Source organism: Hemibagrus wyckioides, linkage group LG10 (genome assembly GCF_019097595.1).
Source record: "Hemibagrus wyckioides isolate EC202008001 linkage group LG10, SWU_Hwy_1.0, whole genome shotgun sequence".
In the NCBI taxonomy this organism is placed as follows: domain Eukaryota; kingdom Metazoa; phylum Chordata; class Actinopteri; order Siluriformes; family Bagridae; genus Hemibagrus; species Hemibagrus wyckioides.
The window spans coordinates 9,263,204-9,288,187 of record NC_080719.1 but is presented as its reverse complement, the minus strand read 5'-3'; the positions used below and the strand labels follow the sequence as shown (position 1 = coordinate 9,288,187).

At 37.8% G+C, this 24,984-nt stretch overlaps 1 protein-coding gene across 2 annotated transcripts in view; it reads left to right on the top strand.

The window, feature by feature from the left end:
• lrrk1 (leucine-rich repeat kinase 1) overlaps positions 1-24,984 on the top strand; it is a 113,199-nt gene that overhangs the window by 74,300 nt on the left and 13,915 nt on the right. For both annotated transcript variants that reach the window (XM_058400599.1, XM_058400600.1), the window contains exons 26-31: positions 5,183-5,380; positions 6,761-7,038; positions 14,946-15,140; positions 16,489-16,640; positions 20,769-20,886; positions 23,495-23,611. In XM_058400599.1, coding sequence (XP_058256582.1) covers positions 5,183-5,380; positions 6,761-7,038; positions 14,946-15,140; positions 16,489-16,640; positions 20,769-20,886; positions 23,495-23,611 — 1,058 coding nt within the window. The remainder of the gene's footprint in view (positions 1-5,182; positions 5,381-6,760; positions 7,039-14,945; positions 15,141-16,488; positions 16,641-20,768; positions 20,887-23,494; positions 23,612-24,984) is intronic.

The following is a 24,984-nucleotide window of genomic DNA, read 5'->3' as shown; positions in this document are numbered from 1 at the left end:
ACTGGTACACAAGAAGGCAACACGATACATTAAGGCCAGGGGTGTGTAAACTTTTGAGCAGGTGCAAATTGTCAGTCTTTTGGGAAGCTTGTAAATATTTCATGCAGCTTCTGAAGGGCTAAATGAAAAAATAAAAGCTTTAAACAAAATAATAACAATTTACAGCCGCCATCCTGTTCAGCAGTTGACAGTTTGCAGATTTTGCCAGGAGTGTGTAAACTTATGACCTCAACTTTAAAACACTCCTTTCCTCAACATGCTCTCCTTTTTTTTTTCTCCCCTCCCTCTTTTCTCATGACGCCACTTGTCGTGAGACAGAGACACTGCAAAGCTCAGTCCTTAGTCCTGCTGATTCTCATGTGGGACACTGGAGACTCCTTCGATAAAAGTCTCTGAAATGAAGATCTCCTTAGAGAATGCGTCACCATAGCAACAAATCTATGCCTTTCTGTGTTGAATAATAGCACTTTTTATATCTGTTTATTATCAGGATTAGATTAGATAGAGTGCCTGCCTTAAAAAGTCAAAATTGTATATACATTTATATGCACAAATATATACAGTATGATATGTGATGAAACACTTAAGGACTGTTTGTGTCAGCAAAGAGAAAATGAGTATTGTGGATAAAGTGCAGTTGTGTGCAATTTGTGCATCATATGCAGTACGTTCTAATATGAGGTATTGTATGTTGTTACTATAATGTTGTTATTATTATTCACAGTATTAATGTAAAACCGTGATGTGACTTTCAGCTGGAGCTTCCACAAGAACTGCACGACAGTAATGAAAACATCTTATCCAGCTGTGCTGTGGTATAATACAGTTTATCTCACCTCTATTATACATGCCAAACAAAAATAAAGGGCTTTCTTGATGGATGCTGCTGCACCAAGGTTTTAGTAAAACTTAAGGCTTGTACGCTCATAGGACTTTTTCTTCTTCTTCTTCTTTTTTTTTTTAACAGACAGGATGTTCCAGAGCCCAAAATAAACACAAATGTCATTTGAAGCCATGAGGCGTTTTCAATATGTATAGCTCAGCATTCGTTAAATCCCCTGTTTTATGCATTCAGATATTTCCCCCACGCTTTTCTATAAAGCTCAGAGTTCAGTACGGTAAACCACCAGCGGATAAGCAGATCTCTTTAGCAAGCGTTTTTACTGTCTTGTTGATTACAAAGAATTACAAAGACTTACTGTACACACATTGTGGGTTTTCATCACAGCTCTTGTTTCACTTCTCACCTTCGTCTGTAAGTGCAGCGATAACTTCCTCTGTTTATTTTCATCAACACTTTCTGAACATACAAAACATGACATCTTCGCAAGTTAGAATCTAGTCAGGCAGCTCTTTCTTAATTAATGCTTAAAATTAGCAAAATAATCTGTAAATAGAACAAAATAGGCTTAAATACTAGAAATTAGTTTAATATTAGTTTAGTTCAATAGTTTTGACTATATTGAAGATATATTAACTGTCTTTCCTTTGCTTGCTTTACATTTTAATAGAACATAGATAAGAATGTATTTGACTCATAAATACATCTACATCATGTGAGAAGAACAGGAAATGTATTAACGTGATCAACTTTACACAATTAAACGCTGCAATAATACAGAAAAAGCCTCCATTAAGCGACTGATATAGAGTTCTTTGGTGACTTGCTCTGTGGGACCCTGTAAAGTTTATATATCGAAACACTAAAACAGTGGGATCTTCCTCTGAGAAGAGTTTCCAATTTAAAATGTCTTTTTAAGGTGAGGTTTTAATTTGGAGTCTATAAGAGGAAGGTCAGGAAACATGCTGGCAAAATTATTGCTGACCTCCTCACCCTGGACATCACCTCTTTGAAGCATTTCCCTCCAGCGGAAGACCGAGTGTGATCAAAGCTAAAACAACCAGGCACACTACCAGATTTTTCCCCCGCAGCTCTGGCTGCACAGTGGACACTTGGCACCTCTTTTACATTTACATTTATTCATTTAGCAGACGTTTTTATCCAAAACGACTTACAAATGGGGAAATAAAAGCAAAGTGATTCAATTAGCAGTACTGTAATAGAAGTACTGCTAATTTACATGATATTTAATTCAGTGCTAGAGGGTAGAGTGTAAATGCAGATAGATTTTTTTTTAATTGGAAGACAAGTTAGGGGTTAATGTAGTGTTCACAGAAGAGGTGGGTCTTTTTTTCTGCATGTATTGAGGTTAGAAGTTCATCTCCCCACTGAGGGACAGTCAATCTGAAAGTTATAGATAGGGACCTCATGCCTCGATGGGGTCTGCACAGTGGTTGTTAACTGCTCGGTTGCTGGAAGAAACATAAACCTCAAGGAGAGTGTTGATATATGGGTTTCTGCTCCAGTCACAGTCTTGTAGGTGAGCATCAAGGCCTTGAAGTTGATGCAGGCGGCTATAGGAAGCCAGTGGAGGGAGATGACAAAGCGTGTGATGTGGGTCCTTTTAGGCTGGTTGAAAATAAGGTGTTCTGCTGCATCCTGAATGATCTGAAGAGGTTTGATGGAGTATTTTTTTTTTTTCATATACTGTATAGGTAATGATGATGTACCATGTCACTCTACTCTACTCTACTCTACTCTACTCTATGTGAGTATGACATAATGTACACAGTGAAGCATCTTGCACACTACTGTGCTAGGGATAGATCTGCATGGACAGCCTGTGACCCAGGGGACTGCTGTGGATAGAACCACCTGGAGACTTTGAACTGCCGTTACATCAGTCAGCTTTTGGCAGGAAGAAGTTAGTGCTAAGTATATAATGAACTCAGTAATTACAGTGACCTATTAGTTCCTCTGGAGCTCTTAGTTGGACAGTTGCATGTGAATATGAACTGTTGAAGAAAGGACATTATTTACATTTACATTATTTATTGTCCAGTGTCACCCAAATGAGAATGGGTTCCCTTCTGAGCCTGGTTTCTCTCAAGGTTGCACATTAGAGAATATTGTTATGGATTGCACATATGTAAAACATTTAAAACCTGCTGCTTCAAATAGTCATTTTATTACTCATTCCGCTCCGCAAAAAGAGGCATATATTGCATTAGCTAGCAAGATTTTTGACATCTCTAAGCAGACTGACTGGTACAATGTGTTTGTTATCCATTATGATCTCTTCAGGCAGGCGTCAAGGCAAGATTGGAATGTAACCTTAATAATACCCATGTTTCCATTTTTGTCAAGTGTATTTGTTAGCAGTTCAGTGTTATTGGCAGAAAAACTCAATTTCTTTTCATAATTTTTCATAGTTTTTGGCAAAAATTTAGCATGCAGTGACATTCAAGGTTTTCCAGACCACCACACATTTGTATTGTCCAGTAACATTGTCCAGTGCCGACTGTTCTGCATTTTACATGTGCACTCAATACAAATTCCTCATATGCACCTTTTTTTTTGCTCTATAAACACACAAACAACAGGATTAAGTGCTATTTTAAACAGTAACAGTATCGTTCAGTAATCTTGTGAAAACAAGATATTTTGTTCAATATCTTGTTCACAGAAATGTGCTTTAGGTTGTAACGTCTTGATTAAGTAAATATGTGATGGAGAACAATTATTAATACATTTTTTACAATGTTCATTCATGGTGTGTGTATAGAAAAACACGTCTATAAAACAAAAACAAAAAAGGTTTTTCAGATCTTGCCAAGCTTTGCTGGAAAGCTTTGCTTGATGAAGTCAACACACGTCTATAGCTTGAACTTTGGGCAACTCTAGCCACTCATAAGCCAGTCATGGGCTGTAGTGGCTCAGATGCTTGCGTTCAGAAGATCGTTAAAGTCTGAAGAACAGCAACAGGGGATGACAGTAAAAACCTACAGCCAATAGGATACCAGTAGTCTGCATACTGGCCCTGGACCCCAGCTCTGTAATGTTTCCGATAAACAGTATTAGAAATCCCTAACCAGTTCAGCCCTGCCATCAGCTACTAAACCTTGAATTAATCACCTCCACTTCTTTCCAAACTTTTGGTCTCAAAGTCACCTTTAAGAAACTGACTTCTGACCTCTGTTTTATACCAGTCACCTTGTGTAATGCTGAAACTTCCCTCTGTAGCATTAACAGTAATGTAGAGTTGAAGTGCCAACTTGAGCACAGCTGGAGAGAAACTGTATCCCTGCTCATTAAGGGCTTATGGTCACAAGAGCCCAATGCCAGACCATTATACGCCCTCCAGCTACAAAATTTCATTGTCACTCAACCCTGCTCTGGCAACTGGTGGCTGACGGTTTCCTCTATTGAAGTCACATGTATACAGAAGTGGTGGCTGTTTTATAACTTACGTAAAGCTTAAAGGAATGCTTTAAACACAGTGGCTGTGGCAATGTTGGGATTTGAATCCTCTGAAAATAGCAAAAACACTTTTTACCATTCTACTATTCGAACCCCATATCTGCACGTCTTAACCAAGGGTAACCCTGTATCTTGACCAAGGGTAAATTTAAATAATCCTTGTTGCTTACAAAGAGCCAGAAAAGCATTTAACAGGACTGCATGGTGATAATGTTTCCCTTTTAATGCTTAATTACTGATAATTAGTTTAATTGCTACGAATATCAGTTTATATTTGACTAGCACCTCAGACTCTGAACAAATTTATATATTTTTTTATTTATTAAAAAAAATAATCCATGTTAGACCAGAGAGGGTAAATAACTGAAGGCGTGTGAAAATTTTTTACCATTGCTGATGATGCTGCCTTCAGTGAAATAATTTATATAAATCATCTGACTGGTCACAGGACATATATTTAAAAAAAAAAAAAAAAAAAAGTGCTGGAGGTTCCAAAGTGGTACAACAGAAAAGCGTTCATTGGACGCTTGTGAGCTTAAATCTGGACGATGCCACAGTCATCCAGGGCCAGGAGTCAAGAGCAATTTGGCAGGTAATTGGGGAGAAAATTGGATTCGCTGAACTTTAGCTGGTTTGTCTGTATGTTGACCTTTCTGGTCCAGTATTTTTGAATGTTTGTTTTGTTGGACACAGTCCATCAGATGACATTCCTTGCCCTAGACAGATGTTGTTTTCCCAGTTTCCAGTTGTTTTTCATTCTAGTTTGTAATCTGAGAAACATTGGGAAGCAAGGATCCTTTAGCCAAGCCTGATATAAATTCCCCAGAACTAATCCAATAATGCCCTCTTATGCTCTCCCAGACACCATGCTAAAGCACCTGCAGTCTATGGACGCTTCCAGAAGCTTCTCGGAGTTTCGCCAGGAGGCTAGCATGCTACACACCCTGCAGCACCCATGCATTGTGGCTCTGCTGGGCATCAGCATCCACCCGCTGTGTTTTGCTCTACAGCTGGCGCCACTCGGGAGCCTCAACAGTGTACTGGAGGAACGTAGCAAAGGTGAGACGGGCTCATACCACAGAAGCACAAAACAGGCTGCTTTTACAGGCATGGATTATTAAAGCAGTGTGTTCACCTCATGACAGAATTCCGATAAATAGGAGATGATAACTTGCAGTACTAGGCCTCTGTGTAGAAGTTCATCCCATAGACACATTTAGATGCATTTGCAATATGGCAATAAACTAATAGATGTAAATGCTATATTTCAGAGTTTTTAACATTAAGCTAAAATCTAAAAGCAAAAGTTGAATTTTTCAGTATAGTCAGAAAATAAAAGTCACCAATATGACAGTGCAAAGATTCGCACTGGTATATACTGACATGACATTTTATTCATTTACATTTACCGCATTTGGCAGACATACTTTTCCAGAACACCTTATCTCATTTATGCAGCTCAGTAGTTGTGGGTTAAGGGCCTTGTCCAGTGACCCAGCAGTGACAGCTTGGCAGTTCAATTTTAGAAACTACAAGCTTGCAATTACTGTAAATGGAACAGGACAAGAATGGGCAACTAATTATTAAATGTTTCATGTTTTTGTACTGATTACAGCTCGATTACTGTTCATTCTTAAACCCTTTTCTGCTTAAGTTTTATTTTTGATCTCCATTCCCCTTTTAAATATGTTTATAGGTTTACTGGAGTATAATGCGTATTTGTGGTATTTTTAAACCTCTTTTTATTTTCTTAGCTGTGAATTACTTTAATTCCAGATATAATAATGTTAAATTACTAGAATCTTGTTTCCAAAAACCTTGACTGCAAGAATAAGGTTGCCAGTAAAGGTGGTGGAAATAAAGGTTCCTCTGCAGCATAGCAGGGCTTAGGTGCTATGATATGTAGAGGAGCTTAGCAATGCAGGAGATCTTTGGTGAAAAGAGTCACTTACCTGATAAATTGAGAGGAACAAAGTGAGATGGTTTACAAGGATGCCCTCTGTGAGGTAGCACTCTAGAGTTCTTTTGGGAACATACCACTGGTCAGAGTCCTCAGGGTAGACCCAGGACCTGCTGGAGAGTTTACAGTTCACTCGGGAACATCTGGGGATTCCTGAAGAGGAACTGGAATCTGTGCTTGGAAGAAAGAAGCCTCAGTTGATGGCCTACTGCCATCTAAACTAAAACCAAGTCAAAAAATGATGTGAGAAATCTGTGGTGGACAGGCACCCCATCTATCCATCTATCTGCCACTGACCAGAATAAAGCTGTTACACAAGATGAATAAATTATTTACCAAAATTTCATGACTGGAGTTCCCTGTGTTCCAATTGAACTAGGCATAATATTAATTATCATCTTATCATCATTTATTTTCCCAAGGTTAACTCATTATAAAGAGTTGGTACTGAAAGCTCATGTGTTGGTTACTGTCCACAGGCTCTGGATTCATGCCTCTGGGATACATGCTGACCTTCAAAGCTGCCTATCAGGTCGCTGCAGGCTTGGCCTACCTTCACAGAAAGAACATAATCTTCTGTGACCTCAAGTCGGACAACATCCTCGTGTGGTCACTGCAGGTGGAGGACTCGGTCAACGTCAAGCTGTCAGACTATGGCATATCCCGCCAGTCTTTCCATGAGGGAGCTCTGGGAGTAGAGGGTACGCCAGGATACCAGGCTCCTGAGATCCGGCCAGGCATTGTCTATGATGAGAAGGTACATGGTCTTACATGCCACATGCAGGTCCATTTTTTTTAAAACCAAAACATTTCCCAGAAGCTGGTTTTAGGAAAGTATTTAAGTAGAACAAAAAAAAGAAAATGATCAGGCAAATGTGGTTTTGCACATAGCTGAGGAAGAAAACACAGAATATATGCAGATTATTGAATATAGGTTTTTCACAAAATTGCTTGACAGGAAAATTTCGGTCCATAACATTCAGGATCCCATAATCCCTTGCTCATATCTACAACATATCATCATGTCACAGTTTTAATGTATTCAGTATCATTTATGTAAGAACAATTTTTATTTAATGGTACAGGAATACCCCTGGGCTTACACATTGATCGTCCCCTATGACATTAGTAGAGTAGTCAGTAATAATATAAATGATTGCACACACACACACACACACACACAAACACACACACAGAGTGCCCTGTGATGAAGTTCTCATTCAGGGTGTATTCATACCTTGCACCCATTAATCCCAGGATAATCTCTATATAGCACCTACATAGTCATACTGAGTTTGCATGAGGAAAAAAGCACAAGCACAACTGACTGATGACAAATACATTTGCTATACAATATCCTTATGTGAACTTTTGATGTGGTTATGTGTGGCTATGAAATGCTTTGCGGTCAACAAAAAATATTTGCCCCCTCCTGATGACCTCTTCATGCTGGCATGTAAGAGGTGATTATATTTCCTTGTAGCTGCTACTATCTAGAACCATGTGACCAAACTATCTTAAATCATGGCGGTGCTGCTCACTACGACTAGAATACATGTTCATTATACATGGCTTACACCACCGTGGGCCTGATTGCTAAAGCTTACAAAAAAATATAATCAATACAAATTTCTATAGCTGCCATTATAACTTGATCAGTAACAAATCGGTAAACTATGAATGTTAGCGATCCCAATTTCTTGTCTCTCTAACTGTTGCATTGATTTTGATTCCTTCCTCGCTTATTCCTAGTAATTGTCCCCTATACTGAAGACAAACGCTTAATCAGAAGAAGCTAAGGTTACAACAAATTGTACTGGATTGTTGAGTTCCTCGTGTGATTGTTTGATTAATTCATCATCGTTATGTACTGACCTTTGTTTAAAGTAGTTACAGGTTTTTATTTGTGCAGCAGCCCATCATGATTTTTTCTTTGTTTGTTTTGATGTAGCTTCAGGTGATGGTTATGTAGCTCCAAAAATATTGAAAATGGTCTGCTTTATGACAATGATGATCAATTCTTCCATAAAGGCAATGAGTTTCCCAGAATGCTTTTACACTGATTGATTACATAAACAGCACACACTTAAAAAAAAGACATCTTAACAAGGGAAAACATCATGAATATAGTCAGATATACCGGTATCTAGTATTTCCTATTACATGATTACAAAGGAATCTATAAGAATACTAAAACCTAGATCTAGATATTTTTACTAATTTGCTAGTTGTTCTATTTAAGGTTATTGTGCAAATTCTAAACAATTTTTAATTGCAATCTTATAATACGAAACACCAGATATAATCATGACTATATTTAACATATTTTTATTTACCAAGGTTTCTTTCTCTTGTTTTTTTTTTGAGCATGCAGAATTGACAAATTTACCAAATCTCCTCTTTTTTGAATGCTTTCAGAGAGATTAAAAGCTACCTGGAATCATTCCATAAGTCATGATTCATCTGAGCCCAAATTGTACATTGATAGGAAACAGTAGCTGAAGTCATTTATGTGATGACTTCATCCTCATGATTATCCTTGCCACGTTCTCTGAAAAAAAAAGGAAAGAAAACCCACAAGCTCAGCCATGCTCTCAGTGCCCAAACCTAGTGACTTCATCATAGGAAACCTGAGATGGTCTCACTTTTCAGCCTGTAATTTCAAATGGCCTGCTTTCATGTTGCCTTTAGTCCCAGTCATTTTTGCCATTAAAGACATTGATGTGCCAAAGAGCTCTTTACTAACTTTTTATAGTAACATTACTCACACAGATCAACCCCCTAAACCAAACCGGAGTATTATTGGAGGATTGAAAATAGGAGGATTTTTAACATGATTTAATGTTATCCCATTTTCCACCCATACCCCACTGCTGCTGAAACTGAAACACATTTGTTTTTCGGTCAAGTTTTCATGAGACACGGGGAACATATCTCATGGGGGAATGTTCTGTCCTTCTTCATAATGGAGTAAATTTAAGCAATATGTTTGGTTCGGCTCAAAACGACACAAATTCAGGTTTTTGTTATAGAAAAAATGTTCATGATTAACACGAGAAGAAGGTTTGAAATTGATAGCACTTTCCTTCCCTATCTTTTTTGCACTCCCTCAATCGAGTCTGACAAATCTTTAGCCACGGTACTTGGGGCAGTTGCTCATTTTCCCAGCAGGCGTGCAGTAGACTGTTAGTTTAATGATCACCAGTTTTTCATTCTTTTCTTTTTTTTTCTTTTTTGTAAACTTATTCAATACTCAGATGAGAAAAGCTGCTATTACCTTTTGCCCTATATTAATTTCATCTGTTTGTTTAACCTTTATTGCTTCATAAACTTCTCAATGCTGTGATGCATGCTGCTGTTCTCGGAATCCTGACGATGTAATTAGCTTAAATAGATGCTAGACAATATTTCCAGAATAAAGAATTGTCAGAAAAGTGTCTAAACCGAGCAAATTCAGTACAATGCATTACAAAATCTGGAATATAACAATAACCACACAACACAGTTAGCTCGTACTTAAATATTTTTTAGTAAAATTGTAGATGCTAGTCCGACATCAAGCAGCGTCTTTATGTGTGATGATAGAACAGCATGGCTTATAGCTGAAATGTTCTTTTTTTTTTTTTAATTATATCAAGGCTTCAGACATTATGCTTTTCACCAGAACCATCAGAATGTATAATATAATGATTATTTCAGTGGAAGCTAATCACAAGGATGGTAAGACACACATCTGCCTTCATTCCTTTCAGAGTAATGGAAGTACTGAATAGATGATCCTGATCCTACTGGCATTACTTTTCTTGTTATTCTTTTTTTAATACACCAGAAAAATAATTAAATTTGAGTCTATTCAGGAAACGAACCAGTGTTAATACTCGCTCGTCTTATTCAGCTGTTTTTAGAGTCTGGGGTTAATGAGGGATACTGATGCTGATCCTGAGTTCTGGACACACAGCCATAAGATTTTTACTAGGGCTTAAATCTTTCTCATCCTGTCGATTCTGTTTAAAAACCCTCAAAGCAAAGGTAGAAAATCCATTTGAGCTACAGTGTCGATAAACCCATAGATTTAGGTTCTTTTTAACTTTTAACTTTTAACTTCAGCTCAGAGTTCCTGAAGATCTCCTTGATGATTCTGATGCAGCTTCTGCGGTCACTGGCTTACCAACAATAAGACAACGTTGACTATTTTTCTACAACAGCATGTCCTGAAGTGGTTTATTTATTTATTCTTATGCCACAGCAATTTACTACCTTTCATTTGTTTTAGAATGGCAAGTCAGAAAACTTTACCTCTGCCTGTTACAAAACACTGACACTGGAGACTCCTTCCAAAAAATGGTGCACGTTTTTAACACATTTCTTACAACTCCCTGTATGGGCATGAATGACCAAAGGTTTTGCTATAGCAGCCCAACTATAAGTATTGACCCAGTGGAGCTCCCGACTAACAGTTTTGGTGGAAACAGCAGAGTTGAGGTGTGCATTTAATTCTGCAGTGAGCTGTGGGTTTATGTTTTTTGGATAAAATCTTGGTTAGTACCTAGACAGCTTTAATAAAGTACAGATACTTTTAAGCCCCTCCTTATGAGGAAGTGACTATATAGTGGTGTGAAATACTGAAACACTAAAATACACTGATTAACAGCCCATCTTGAACTGTTATTTACAACAGCAATTTGCCACTTTTTTTCCCTCAGTCCTGATCTCATCCCAGCTGTCAGACCTATAAACCCCTCTTAAACAGAAAGTCATTAAATAGCAAATAAATAAAAAACTCTTTTGTCTGTTTATTGCTAGAACATTACATTTATGTTTACACCAATAGTAAGTAAGAGTACTATAAATTACAGCAAAGTAAAGGTTACAACATTTAAGAGGAATCCGATACAAATAACATTTAAAGATTATCCATTGTTAGAAAATAGACAAAATAACGCATCTACACTGCAAAGCAAATGAAGTATTATACAGGATGGGGATTCCTAAGCCAACCAAAATTAGTCACATGAAGTATAACTTGGAAAATGTACTTTCTTGGATCTACAGTTACTCCTGATACGTGGTTCATCCTTCCTGCTGACTGTGGTTATCGATACCACCACACAGACTTGCTTTCCTGCACCAGCAAGATGCATACCAACAATTTGTCCTCTTCTGAACTCTGATATGTCTCATATTATGTGGTGTGGATATTAGTATTTTATGTACAGCTGTGATATTGCTCTGCTAATTCGATCTGCACACTCTGCTCTTATGGAATGTGAAATCAGTAAAGACTGGCCTCCAGGTCACACATTTCTATAGGCAGGAAACCTCCAACACTCTACTGGCCAGTGTTTTAGTTGCTTTGTCCAGCCTCTGTGTTTTTCTGTAGAAATGACAATGTTTTAGAACAAGTGTATTATGCGATTTGTCTCAAAATTGAGACTATTGTCAGAGCTGCTGTTATAATGACTTATAATGCTGTTGTAAAATGACTTAGTATTGTATGACCAATCAGAATTGAGGAATCAACAGCACTGTAATATGATGAAAGGAAACGTATTGGGAAGTCAGATTAATAAAACTGTAACAGTTGAATGGAAAGTGCTTTACACACTGAAGATCTAACCCCTGAAGTCTCTTATATACATATTCATAATAGAAAGCCATGAAGAGCTGAAATCTTTTTAAAGTCACATGATTCATGTGAAGGAAGAAGCTGATTCCACTTACAGCATAACCACTCACCACACACTCCAGTGCTGCATAATTAGGAGTTTAATTAGAATTCAGTTACTTAATTAGGTTTGCTGTATGTGAATGTTCCCTGTAACCAGTCCCTAAATACTTTACTGTACACCAAGATCAGCGTGGTTAATGTCATGCACTACAGACAGTTCTGAGTTTGGATGAATCACGGTGTTCACATGATCCAATAAAACTAAATATTAGAATCCGGCTTACTAGCACCAACTTCAGCGCTTCATCAATAGACTGAATACATCACCAAGTAAGGCATATCTGCAATCTCTAAAAATATAACAGCAGTCTGTTTTCATTTGTTTATATGAGCTCAGGAAGCTCAGCTCATATTTTCCAGATTGTAGCTCATGTGTTTGCACCCTTGAATTTCTGTCTGCTTACAGAAAATAGACACTATACAGCCAAAAGTATGTGGACACCAAACCAGTCACATCCATATGTGCTTGATGAATACCCTATTATATATTGAATCCCTATTTGCAGTAATAATAAGCTCCACTATTCTGAGAAGGCTTTTTTTCTAGATTTTTGGAGCGTGGCTGTAGTGATTTGGAAGTTTGGACATTGATGTCAAAATAAAGGAGGCCTGGCAGTGATTATTCAAGACAGTGTGTTTGGGGCGTTGGTCTATTTTACAGGAAATCATTGAACCTGTGAAATATCATGAAATGATATTCTGAGCTAAATATATTTGTGAAGTATGATAGACGTGAATATTATAATGTTTCTTATTTCAATTCATTTCATTATTATGTGTATAGCAGTTTAAATAATGGACTTTTTTATTCTGAATTTTTATATTCCTGTAAAGCTGCTTTGCGACAAAGTTGAACATTTTCTTTTAGATTTATGTCTGTAGAGCAAGTCAGAGACAGTGATGACAAAGAAAACCTCCCTGACATTATATGAGGAAGAAAGATGGAGAGGAACTAGACTCAAAAGCAAACACATCCTCATCTGGGTGATACCCGAGATTGGGAAGATATAATTTACTTTCCGTAACTGTACACTATATCGCCAAGTACAATTGAGTAACCAAGAGCTTTCAAGCAATTTATAAATGTGAACATCAGCGTAATTTATTTTTACAGCTGCATGTGTGACGTGACAAAGCATACTTGTTTGTCTGTTAGATAAAATTAGCTGAAGGAAAAGACTTAGAGTTATGTACACTACCAGTCAAAAGTTTGGACACATCTTCTAATTCCATGGTCTTTCCTGATGTTTATTTCTTTCTACATTCTAAAACAATGCTGAAGGCGGCCGAAATACACAATAATGTCCTTTGAACAGTTGATATTGAGATATGTCTGCTACTGATGCTCTGTAAAGCCTTCATAACGGCTCTAATCTGAGGTGCTGTTAATTGGTGATTTCTGAGGCTGGTAACTCTAAATGAACTTCTCCTCTGCAGCAGAGGTAAGTTTTGGTCTTGCTATTTCATAGTTTTGAAATCTCCAGTATTGTTCTGTAGAAAATAAATCCCTAAACAAAAAACACTGAATTAAAAGATGTGTCCAAACTTTTGACTGGTAGTGTATATGTGTTTCATCTCTAGATTTAGAGAGCATGACTTTTTTGATGTTGCTGTCCTTTTAAACATTTGAGCAGGAATGCATGTGATTTGACAACTAGACTGTGAGATTTGTGACTGGCATTGTAAGTTGACCACTAGCTTTCTTGGCCAATTAAAAACATAGCTGCGCTGCTCTATGATTGATTTGCTAAGTTGTTATATTCAGATATTTTTGGCAATCCTGTTCAGAGTGATAAGTAACGATTAACATGCTACAGAATAGAATGGAGTAAAATTTCTGTAAAAGGGTAAAGTCTGCAAAAGTTGAGATGCTTTAATAAAGTACAGGTATTTTTAAGCCCCTCCTAACAAGGAAGTGACTATATAGTTGTGTGAAATACTGAAACACTGATTAACAGCCCAGAAGAAAAAAAATTTTTTTGCAGTCCTCATCTCATCCCCGCTGTCAGACCAATAAACCCCTTCTAATCAGCAATAGCAAATAAATAAAAACCTCTTTTGTCTGTTCACTGCAAGAACAGCTTTTGGGTGTTAAAATTTATGTTTACATTAACAGTAAGTAGCAGTAGTGTTAAATTACAGCAAAGCAAAGGTTACAACACATTTAACACATTTAAGAGGAATCCAAAACAAATAACATTTAAAGATTATCTGTTGTCCAGAAATCGACAAAGTAATGCATCAACACTGAACTATTATACAGATGGGGATTCTGAAGCCAAAAGAAATTAGTCACATGAAGTATAGCTTGGAATGTAGCCTCAGTATTTAAATGGGTTCTCAGAGTAATTAAGCAACTTAATGCGTTTCCCAGATTTTGCTGTAGCCGCCGTGGCTGCCATGCTCAAGCAAAAGGAATGCAGTACACTGCCTTATATGAGATGGGTCCAGACCAGCCTCTGCCTAAAGCGCACTTCCTGCATTTCTTAAATGCTTACTGAGTGATGTCAGTTTATGCTACTGTACCTTCAGCACTGTGGGGAAATCATGGCTCTGTTTTCCTCTCTTGGCAAAGCTGTCCTTTCGAAAAACACACAATGTTCTTTTTTAGCAACGATTCCGGTTCATTCACAGAAATTACATAACTTATGATATTGCCATACTCCAGATATGACCCGGTTCCATTCTGTCCGGGTTTTGTTGTACAACAGAGGACCAGGAGCCAAAAATAAACCCCAGGATTGTTCCAGAAGAGACACCATGCCAACTCTTTAGTCTAGTGTGCCTTTTCCCACGCGGCAAGCAAAAGCACACAAAGCGCAATTATTGTATATCTAATGACTTTTATGTGCTTATAAATCTTTCAGTCCCCTCATGACTCTCTTCCATTTTCTTCTACATGGTTTCTTCTCTCTTCCTCTATCTCTGTGTCTCAGGTGGACATGTTCTCTTATGGGATGGTCCTGTATGAGCTGTTGTCTGGGCGCCGGCCATCGTTGGGTCATCACCAGCTGCAGATTGCGAAGAAGCTCTCCAAAGGCATCCGGCCTGTTCTGGGAATCCCACAGGAAGTACAGTTCTATTGCCTGCAGGCTTTAATGCAGGAATGCTGGGAGACCAAACCAGAGAAGGTATAAAATAGCTTTTTGAATTGGAGTGCATAACAATGCTCTAATAATACAGTTCTGTATAGGTAGTAGATAAATGAATGGCTTTTAGCCTGAGTAGGATCAGTGTTAGAGTGGGTTGTAAACTAATGGCTCTAAAAAAGGCATCAAAATATAATTACTGGGGATTTTCTGTCCAAGTTGTGTGCAGCATAATTATGTTAGTGCAAGTTGGCCTGAAAGTGAAACCTGGTACTACAGAATATAATGCACCTGGAATTACTGTTTTTGTAAAGAAAATCTATATAAGTATCACACAAAGTTACCTCACCTTCCTTTAATATAGTTTCCCATTTTATCCCTCAAAGCTGAGGCATTAACTATAGAAAAAATTACTGATATGAGGTGATATGATGCAGCATGAAGCCGAGTCTCTACCACAATAAAGTTTTATAGAATTTTACTGTTCCAGCCCATCCTGAACTGTTTCATTCCTTTTATATTATGCTTATTTAACACGCCTTGCATAAATGGTAAATACACAATCAACAAAAATCAACATTTTATATTGTTTTTATTAGATTAGATAATGAGCCATGTCTTCTTTCTTACATGCCCCTGTATATAAGCAGTTACTACAGAAATGATAACATTTCTATTAGAATGAGCATTTTAATTTAAACCTCTCATTTGCTTTGCAGCAGAACTGATGTATCTGAACGATGCTATTAAAGATCATTTACATTTACAGCATTTAGTAGACGCCCTCATCCAGAGCAACTTAAATATATCTCATTTATACAACTGAGCAGATGAGGGTTAGGGGCCTTGCTCAGAGGTCAGCAATGGCAGATTAGTTGTTCTGGGATTTGAAGTCACAACCTTCCGATCAATAGCTCAGTGTCTTAACCACTTAGCTACCACATCAAATCTAAGCAACATCAACTGACCAATCAGATTTGAGAATTCAGTAGCGCTGTGGACTTGGTGCTTAAGGCATTGGACTACTGATCGGAAGGTTGTGAGTTTGTATCCCAGGTCCACCAAGCTGCCACAACTGGGCCCCTGAGCAAGGCCCTTAACCATCAGTTGCTCATTTGTATAAAATGAGATTTAAAAAATTTAAGTCGCTCTGGTTAAGGTTGTCTGACAAATGTAAAGGTTAGTGCCACACTAATTGTTGTGTACATTCACAAAACTGTTGGAGTAGAACTTCTAGTGTAATGAGGACAAAAATTACAGCTTTCTGATTTTAGAAAATATTTCTGCTTCACAAAAATGAATTCTTGGTGTCTACCTGTGGATAGAAGGATAGAATATTGAAATAATGCATTTATGTTTAAGTCTGATGTGTGTGTGTGTGTGTGTGTAGCGTCCTCTAGCCTTGCCTATCCTGAGACAGATGCAGGAGCCAAGCTTCACCTGTCTGAGGTACCTGTTGCCCTGTGAGCAGCACAGTCAGCTCTTCCTCTCCTCGCTGCAGGGCTACAGCGCCGTCTTCTGGGATGGTGAAAAAGACAACAGGTGTGTGTAGGAGTGTGTGTAGGTGGGCAAGCCTTTAGAAAGTAGTTTCCATTTATTAGCTTGCGTGTGTAAAAATACTGCACCAAACACTGAGCATATTCTGACTGTAGGTGTTTATGTAATTCAGTAACACATTTCACCTAATTTCAGATCAAGAATTCCGCACATGACGCTCTTTTATCCACCCACCAACCCTCCCCAATTTTCATCATAATTTAATTCTCACCCATCAGGAAGCTCTCTGTATCACAGAACAGCTGCAAACTTCCTGTCACACAACAGATACCAACCAAGTAGGGCGAAGGCTCTCAGTACTTCCTTAGAGGCAGGCGAAAAAGTCAGCCGAACACATCTGTCCAAACTGCTGCTTACGCAGCATCAGATGGAGATGTAACACACTCAGAGGAAAACGCTGTTTGTCTAGGTTTACATGAGCTCACAGATGCCCTTGATTGGCTAGTATTGCTGTGTTTGTTGGGTAGTAGAGCGAGAGAGAGAGAGAAAGAGATACAGATGCATTCTTCCTTCTTCCATGATAGCACAGACAATTTTGCCCCTTATTGTAGAAGCCTAACATGGAGCTTTTTATTTATTTAGCACTGGTGTAGTAAATTTAAAGTGCAGATCCACTACCAGTCGAACATTTGGACACACAGCTTATACGTTTCTTTATTTTTCTTATGCTCTGCAATTTGATAAAACCATTAATAAACTTAATATACTTTAACAAGAAGTAAGAAATAAACAAGAAAAGACATGAAAGCAAATGTGTTCCTGATAAAGCTTTGCACAACCTGAAATTCCCAAGCTCCTAACAAAAATACTTGTTTGGGGAAACAAATTCATTTGAAACACTATTAAAAAAAACATCTATACTACATGTATTTGTACTGATGATCTTGTTTATGTACTGTATGATATATGGTTTGTTAATCCCTTTAACAAACTTTTCATTCCTGTAAACGGCTGCAGTCAGAACTTTCACTTAGTAAGAGTGCAAAAATGCACCACACTGCATCACACCACTGTGAGCGCTTGATGGAACAGAACTCTGATTAGCACAGGCGTGTCTTGGACTGTGCCTCTGGCGTCTGGTGTAAAATGGCTGTAAGATGGGTTTCAAATTGAGAAAATGGCCCAGGCTAATGAATTTGGCATGTTTAAAATAGAACTCCATTATATCAGACCCCGGGACCTCATCTGTGTCTCAGGCAACCCCCAAATACGACAACATCGCCTTAACCCATGCTAAAATATTTATTACGATAAATTAATCTCAGTAAGAATGATCATGATATGACCACTTGCTCATTTGTAAATACCTAATTGGCATTTGGGAAAATTAAATATCTCCAGCGTTTGTTTCCTTGCTGTCTTTAATCAACATTTTGTTCGAGGAAGCACCCTTCAGTTACGATACAGCACACATTTGCTCTCTTTCTCATTAACTCCAGTTACCCCCTTTCAAAACTTACAGTCGTGAAACTAAACACCCCTATTAACCCGAGTTAATGTGAAAATATTGAGATGAACCACACGGCCCTTAGAAATCTGTTTGAGGATGTATTAATATTCATGAGCATGCAAACGAGCTCATTATTATGCGTGACGGGCTTCCTGTAAGATAAACGGCCGTGGCTCGAAGCTCATCTCAGAAGATAGCTTCCAGGTGAGATGAGGAACGGCTGCATTGTTTTTTGTCTCTCAGCCAGCCACCCGAGGCATCCTGACACAATCTGAATGGCCAGCTTTTATCTCGCGGCCCAGGTGTTGGCAATTACATCCGCGGTCATGTCATCATGCCAAATGGAGCGTCCTCGAGATGCGCTGAAAGGTGCTGTAATTCACATTCAGGGCTTGGGAGACGCAAGAAGAAAGGGAGCTTTGTCTTTACTTAAACACAGCAAGTCCTTCACAGAGTGGTATACTATATCCTATACATGAGAGAGGCTTTCAGAGGTGCACAGAGGAACCAAAAACCTTTAGTGGAATTGCTTTCTTTAATATTAGATAATAATAATAATAATAACAACAACAATACTACTACTACTAATAATAATAATAAGAGAAAGAAGAAGGAGAAGAATGGTGATAATGCTAATAATGGCAATGATGATGACTCGAGGAGTAAAAAGGTCAAATAACTTGCATTACAATTTCAGGGCCATGTTAGAAATTGTAATCATAATATTTCATAAAATATTTCAGTGTTCTATTTATAAGGGGCAGTCATGGATCAAGTGGTTGAGGCTCTGAGTTATTAATCAGAAGATTAGGGTTTAAGCTCCAGCACTGCCAAGCTGCCACCACTGGGCCCCTGAACAAGGCCCTTAACCCTCACAGGGCTCCAGGGGCACTGCATCATGGCTGACCTTGCACTCTGACCCCAACCCCCAAAGTTGTGATATACAAAGAAAGAATTTCACTGTGCTGAAATGTAAATGTGACAAGTCTTCGTCTTCTATTATTGTACCAAAAAATCTTCTCCTAAATTTAAAAAAATTAAAATCCATGTTTCTACATTTAAAAACGATTATGAAGAGTTTTATACACTAATAAACTAAGTAAAGTCAGTGTGATTTGATGTGACAGTGTTTTGTCAGTAGACTCAGCTAGAATTGGTTCAGTTTTTGTGCAGTATTATGAGAATATGGAAAATAATTTTATGAGTAATGAGCATCTCAAGACGGTTCTTCTAGAGACCCTGATTTCAATAGTTGCTTTAGTTTTTGCAGGTAAAAGCCTTTCATTGTGTTTAATTGGTCTAATACGCTATAGGCTGCTTTCTTTACTGATATACAGATATTTTTCTGTAACATAACATTTTTTTTATGTTCAGGAATGGGGGGGCAATTGGCCTAGTGATTAAAACATTTGTCTTGATTTCTGTTCTCTTGTCCTTTGGGGTTTCCTCCAGGTTTCCTCCCCAATGCAAAGACATGCAGCTGTGAATAAAAGTCTAATATACCAGGCATGATCTCTGCCTGTTCTGGGAACCCAGGCTACTGATTTGGTCACCTTTGTGGTGGCACATTTTCTCAGTTATGTTTGTCAGGCAGTGGGGAAAATTGTTTCTAACACGGCAACTTTTGATTGATGAAGCAAAATCATTGTGTAAGACATGACATCCTCATGAGGTTACTTAGATGTGATGGTGAAAAGAACAGCAATAAAATGAAATGTTCAGTATTTCTAAACACTGCTGCTTGTTCAGAAATGCTATTTGTTTACGGCTTTCATTAGATTCTCTGTTTTGTTTTTGGATGACTGCAATTAATTTTACTTAAGGTAGCAGGAACATTTTGGCTAAATGTATCAATGTAATGCATTGGAGGTACACAAATATTACTGAAAAATCCACTAAATGCTGTAAGGCGGAAATATCTCCCACTGGAATGAAAGCATGAGCTTATATGGATAGTGAATACAAGCTAAATAAGCCAGACAATTTGGATCAGTAACCTTTCTATAAAAGATAAAATTACAGAACAGACTCGGAGACTAATCTTTTGAGAAGAGGTTTTCACTCTCATAAACTTTGACATCGCTAATTAGATTATATAAAGACAAGTTAACAGCAGACATCTCAGCCGATCTGTTATCATCAAGATAATGTCTATTTCGTGAAGAAATTAGGTTTTACATTTCAGCCGTAATAATAACGAGGAGCTGATTTAGGGTCATGATGGAGTGACTCGTTTGGGGAATTGAGTCATAAGAGAGAGAGCTACTCAGAGCACAGCATGATTAATGACTTCAGACTTCTAGCTATGAATCATGATTTCAGAAAGGGTTTAATGAATTGCGTAAATCGACAAAATGTATTTCCATTCCTTTACCAGTTGAAGCAAATACCCGTGCTCATGCTGTAACAATATAATTTACGATAAACATTCAAACGGAAAACCAGCTATAAATCAACTGATGCCGTTTGTGTTCTCGCATCTGGGCTTGTTAGTGTTTCCGCTAGTTCGTTAAACATGTAAGCGCTTATATTTTTAAAAAATTATTGATTATCATCATCTTTCCCATCTCGTTTGCAAGTTATAATCAGTTTCGAGTGGAGCAGCTGAGTACACAGTAGTCTAAAAAGGTGTGTGTGTGTGTGTGTGTGTGTGTGTGTGATAGGAACTACACCGTGGTGAACGCAGCCAAAGGTCAGGTGGAGGTGAAGCGGATGCCATGCCCAGGATCACGCCTCAGCTGTCAGCTGAAGACGGAGAACACCCTGTGGACCGCCACCGAGGTGGGCTTCTGGGAAATGTAGTTTATCCAGGCTGCCCTTTACAGCACTCTGTCATGAAAATGTCAGATCTCCTAAAGATCTTTAGGAGGAAACATGGTTGAGTTTCCCCAGAAAAGTCTTGTCATTCTTCTGGATAATCTTAAGTTTAAATTTTTTTTTATTAGGTATTTATGTAACTTCCTCATCAGTGGTCAATCAGAAACCAGAAACAAAAACCTTTCCAGCACTCCATCTTTCCAGTCTTTTATTGCAGTTCAGAGCATTTTAACAGACAAAACAGGTTAAGAGGGTCAGTTTGAAAAAATTATAAAACAATCAATCTGTAGTAAAAAAGAAGTATTTTTTTGTATTGGACTTAATAATTATTTATGCAAATGGAAAAAAATTGTCTTTTCATGTTGTTCGAATGAAGATATTTATTTCACTGTGAATTACTAGCAAATACACAATATTTGATATTTGAAATATTGATGTACAAACACACATCAGTGGTTTCTGAACTGTACATAAGGCTTGGGATGTGGTATATGTTATATAATATATGTATAAACAGTATATTATACAAACAGCTTTATTTAATGCATTGGTTTATGTGGCACGGTGAATCTCAACTCTTTTTCTCCAGCTTTTTGTTTAAAATATATTTATTTTACTATGAAGGATTTTAGGAAAAGATTGACTGATTGATTGATTGATTGATTGATTGATTGATCAAGAAAATACCATGCACTGTTATATAGCATACTTTGCATGATACATTCCAGTGTATAATCTATTGTAAATTCAACATTTTTAACTTCCTCAGTTATATTATTCTAAATACAGATAGAAATAATTTAATGTCAGAAGTGACACAAATGTCCAATTTCTGTGTCATTCTAGGTAATTTCTTTCTTTAGTATTTTACCTTAAAATGTATATTTCCCTAGCAAGGACCTAAAATAATATTATAGTCTAATATACATGTCTAAAATGAGAATAGCTATGAGAAGGAATGGCCCAGTTCACTGATACACATTATAAAACTGAGTTCTGTGAGGAAAAGCAGCTGATACGTCACATATATGCACAAACCTTGCAAAACACTGAACTTTTAACCCACAAAAATCATCCCATGGCACCAGCTCAAAATTAGTTCCATTCCGTGGGAAAACCGCAGACCTGGCAACATGGGTCAGCATCGATGATGTGCTGGTGTGAGAGAGTAAAGAGACTCAGTTTAAATCCTTTTGATCTCAGTCCAGAATGATCAGAGCCCTTGCCATATTTTCGAACGTGGGTGAAAACATACACAAGTCTGGTAGTGTGAGACGTAGCCAAACGATTGATGCGGGCCACAAGAGGATAAACATGAAACTCAGAGGCGGGCGCTGAGCTTGCGGAAGTAGCGAGAGACTTGACCGTTTATGACAATCACACTGGGACAAATTACCACAAGAAGAAGAGGAAAAACATCACAAAAACGTCAATGCAGCTCCACACTCGCTTCTATTTGATGTATTTGCCTGTTCATGAAACTCAGTGGCACTTAATCGTCAAATAAGCACTGATTTCAGTGGAATGACGTCCGAACCGATCTGCGTCTGATTCACTGTAAAGTGCAAATGATGAATCAGCTTCAGCTACATGGAAATGAGCTCGTTCCTTGTAGACCGGTACTTGCATGTCAAGTCTATTTATAGCTAGATTTTTTATTCATTGTAGAACATAGAATGATCATTTATTCCTTAGTTTATTAAAGCAGTATTTATATATATATATATATATATATATATATATATATATATATATATATATATATATATATAAAATACCACCTGCTGTTCTCTGTCGCTGAAGAAACAGAGCCGAATCGAGTCAAGGTCCAGAACAACAGTGGTTAAGGAGGTGCTGAAATGTCATGTCCGAACTGCGGTGAAACAATCCTGATTTAAAATAAATGGAAGAGCAGGCTTTTTAAAATGCCTGGTGAATTTTTTTGTGCTAATTTGAAATACATAACCTAAAAATAGTGACTTGAATATATCCCAGGCTTGCGTTTCTACTGCTAATGGCCCACATCCAGCTGCTCAGCTCAGTGTGCTTTAAAAATGCACTTATTTCACAATTCCAAGACTACTTTGCTAATAAAAATCCACTTCTGCCCAGTTTGCTTCAGAAATTACATGACACTTTTCTATCATTACTTCCATTTAAGTTCAAGCTTCCTGTGTCAGTGTTTCAGTTAATAATGCAATTTTCTATTTTTATTATTACCTGTACCATTCTACATAGTGTAAAGATGATACATGACTGACATTTATTTTGTTTTGGTTTTGATTTTGTCTTCTGTATTATTTCAGATAAAAACCTTGAAGTCTTTGGTATCTGTTTTAGACCCTTACAACAAAAAGACAAAATTTTCTATTTAAAAATGGGCTTTAATGTGTTATACTGTTTGTTGTGATCTATTATGCCTTGTAACATGTACCTAGCTTTGATTTACAAGCTAGGCCACGTGGCTGAATCTGTTCTTTATTTGCTATTTGTTTGTTCTTATTCCTCAGTCAGCTGTCCAGCCTCTGTGAACGCAGAGAACTAATCTTGCATTACATGCAATTGTTTTCAGGAGCAGGAGGTCTTTATCTACAGCCTGAAAGAGATGTGTCCCCTGAGTCACCCGCAGAAACTGCTCTCTTGTCCGGCCGTGGTCACCTGCCTCACGCTGCTGCCAGCCAGGTCAGAGGTCAGTATCCGAGTCGGTTCACACACTCGCCAGTGCCTCGGGTGGGCTTCTTTCAGATGTCCATAGTAAAAAAGCAAATGGTTGTCAGTTTAGTCTTTATAGGCACCAGCTGTTTCAGACCTTAACATAATTAGAAGGTTGCGAGTTCAGATCTTGACCCGAATAGCCAGACACTCAACCTAGGCTGCTCATCTCTAGTCCTGGATTGGATTCCGTCTCACATATAAATCACTTAATATACAGTTGTGCCCGATGAATGAATTTACATAAATGGAAAGTGTATTTTTGAAAAAACAGCACTGTGGTTTAAAATAAATCAAGTGCTGGATTCTCATTGCTCATTGGTGTATAATCTAATCTACATGGCCGTTCGGATAATGGTATCTATAAGGCTCAATATTTACACGTTGATTATCAGACTTACATAAACTATCCAGTGTTGAATTTGCTGCTTTCCTACAATCACATCCTCTGTGCAAATTAGCTGCTAGCCAACTTTACCCCATTACCCCACCCAGGCTTTACAATGAAGGGCTTCTTCAGTGCCCAACACAGAGGTTTTTCCACCTTTCTCCTCCTCTCGTTTGAAGTGTCCAGAGTGCAGGTGTTAGTGCTTCAGCTGTCCGAGGCAGATGGTCCTCTCTACAGACAACAATGACAGAGCTGCTCTTCATCCCTCTCCAAACACACACTTAGACTCCCCTTTGTGCACTTTGATGTGGCCTCCACCTATGTTTTTGAAGCACTCAGGGTCAATGAAGAGCATTGCCTTCAGGGCAGCATTAGAGACTTGAGCTAAAACATTTTTAGAAAACAACAAGCTGAATAAAATTGGGACAGGGCTCCAGGCTTGTCTACGAAACTTTTTGACCAATTTTATTTGTCTTCTAAATAGTATGTTAAATCTTGGCATGGGGAGTCTTCGCTCCCACAAAAGAAATGTTGTATTTTCAGGAAAAAATAATATGTACCGTGTATTTTGAGATAATGAATGTAATTTAATGTAATATTAGAGAAATTATGCTAGATGATTTGATACAAAAAACAATTTATTACCATTATTTTACCAGCAGTGTGGAGCACATTCTCTAAATGTTGCCTATGCTGAATTGTTGTCAGCTTCTTTGTAAAAGCATCGTGCTCACTTTAGAACAGAAAAATTTCAATTCAAGTTATCCAGTGTTCTCTAGAAATTTGGACACCAAATTGGCCCCTGCAAAGAATTGATCGTGTTTCGTAAACAGTTTATGTGTTTATTTAGAAGTAAGATTTGTGTGTCATTTTGTTGACAGCTCTATCTTTGGACCAGTCTGAACTGCCTGGTATTGGCAAGCAGGTTTTTGGCTGAAATATCCAAGTGCTTGGCAGCATTC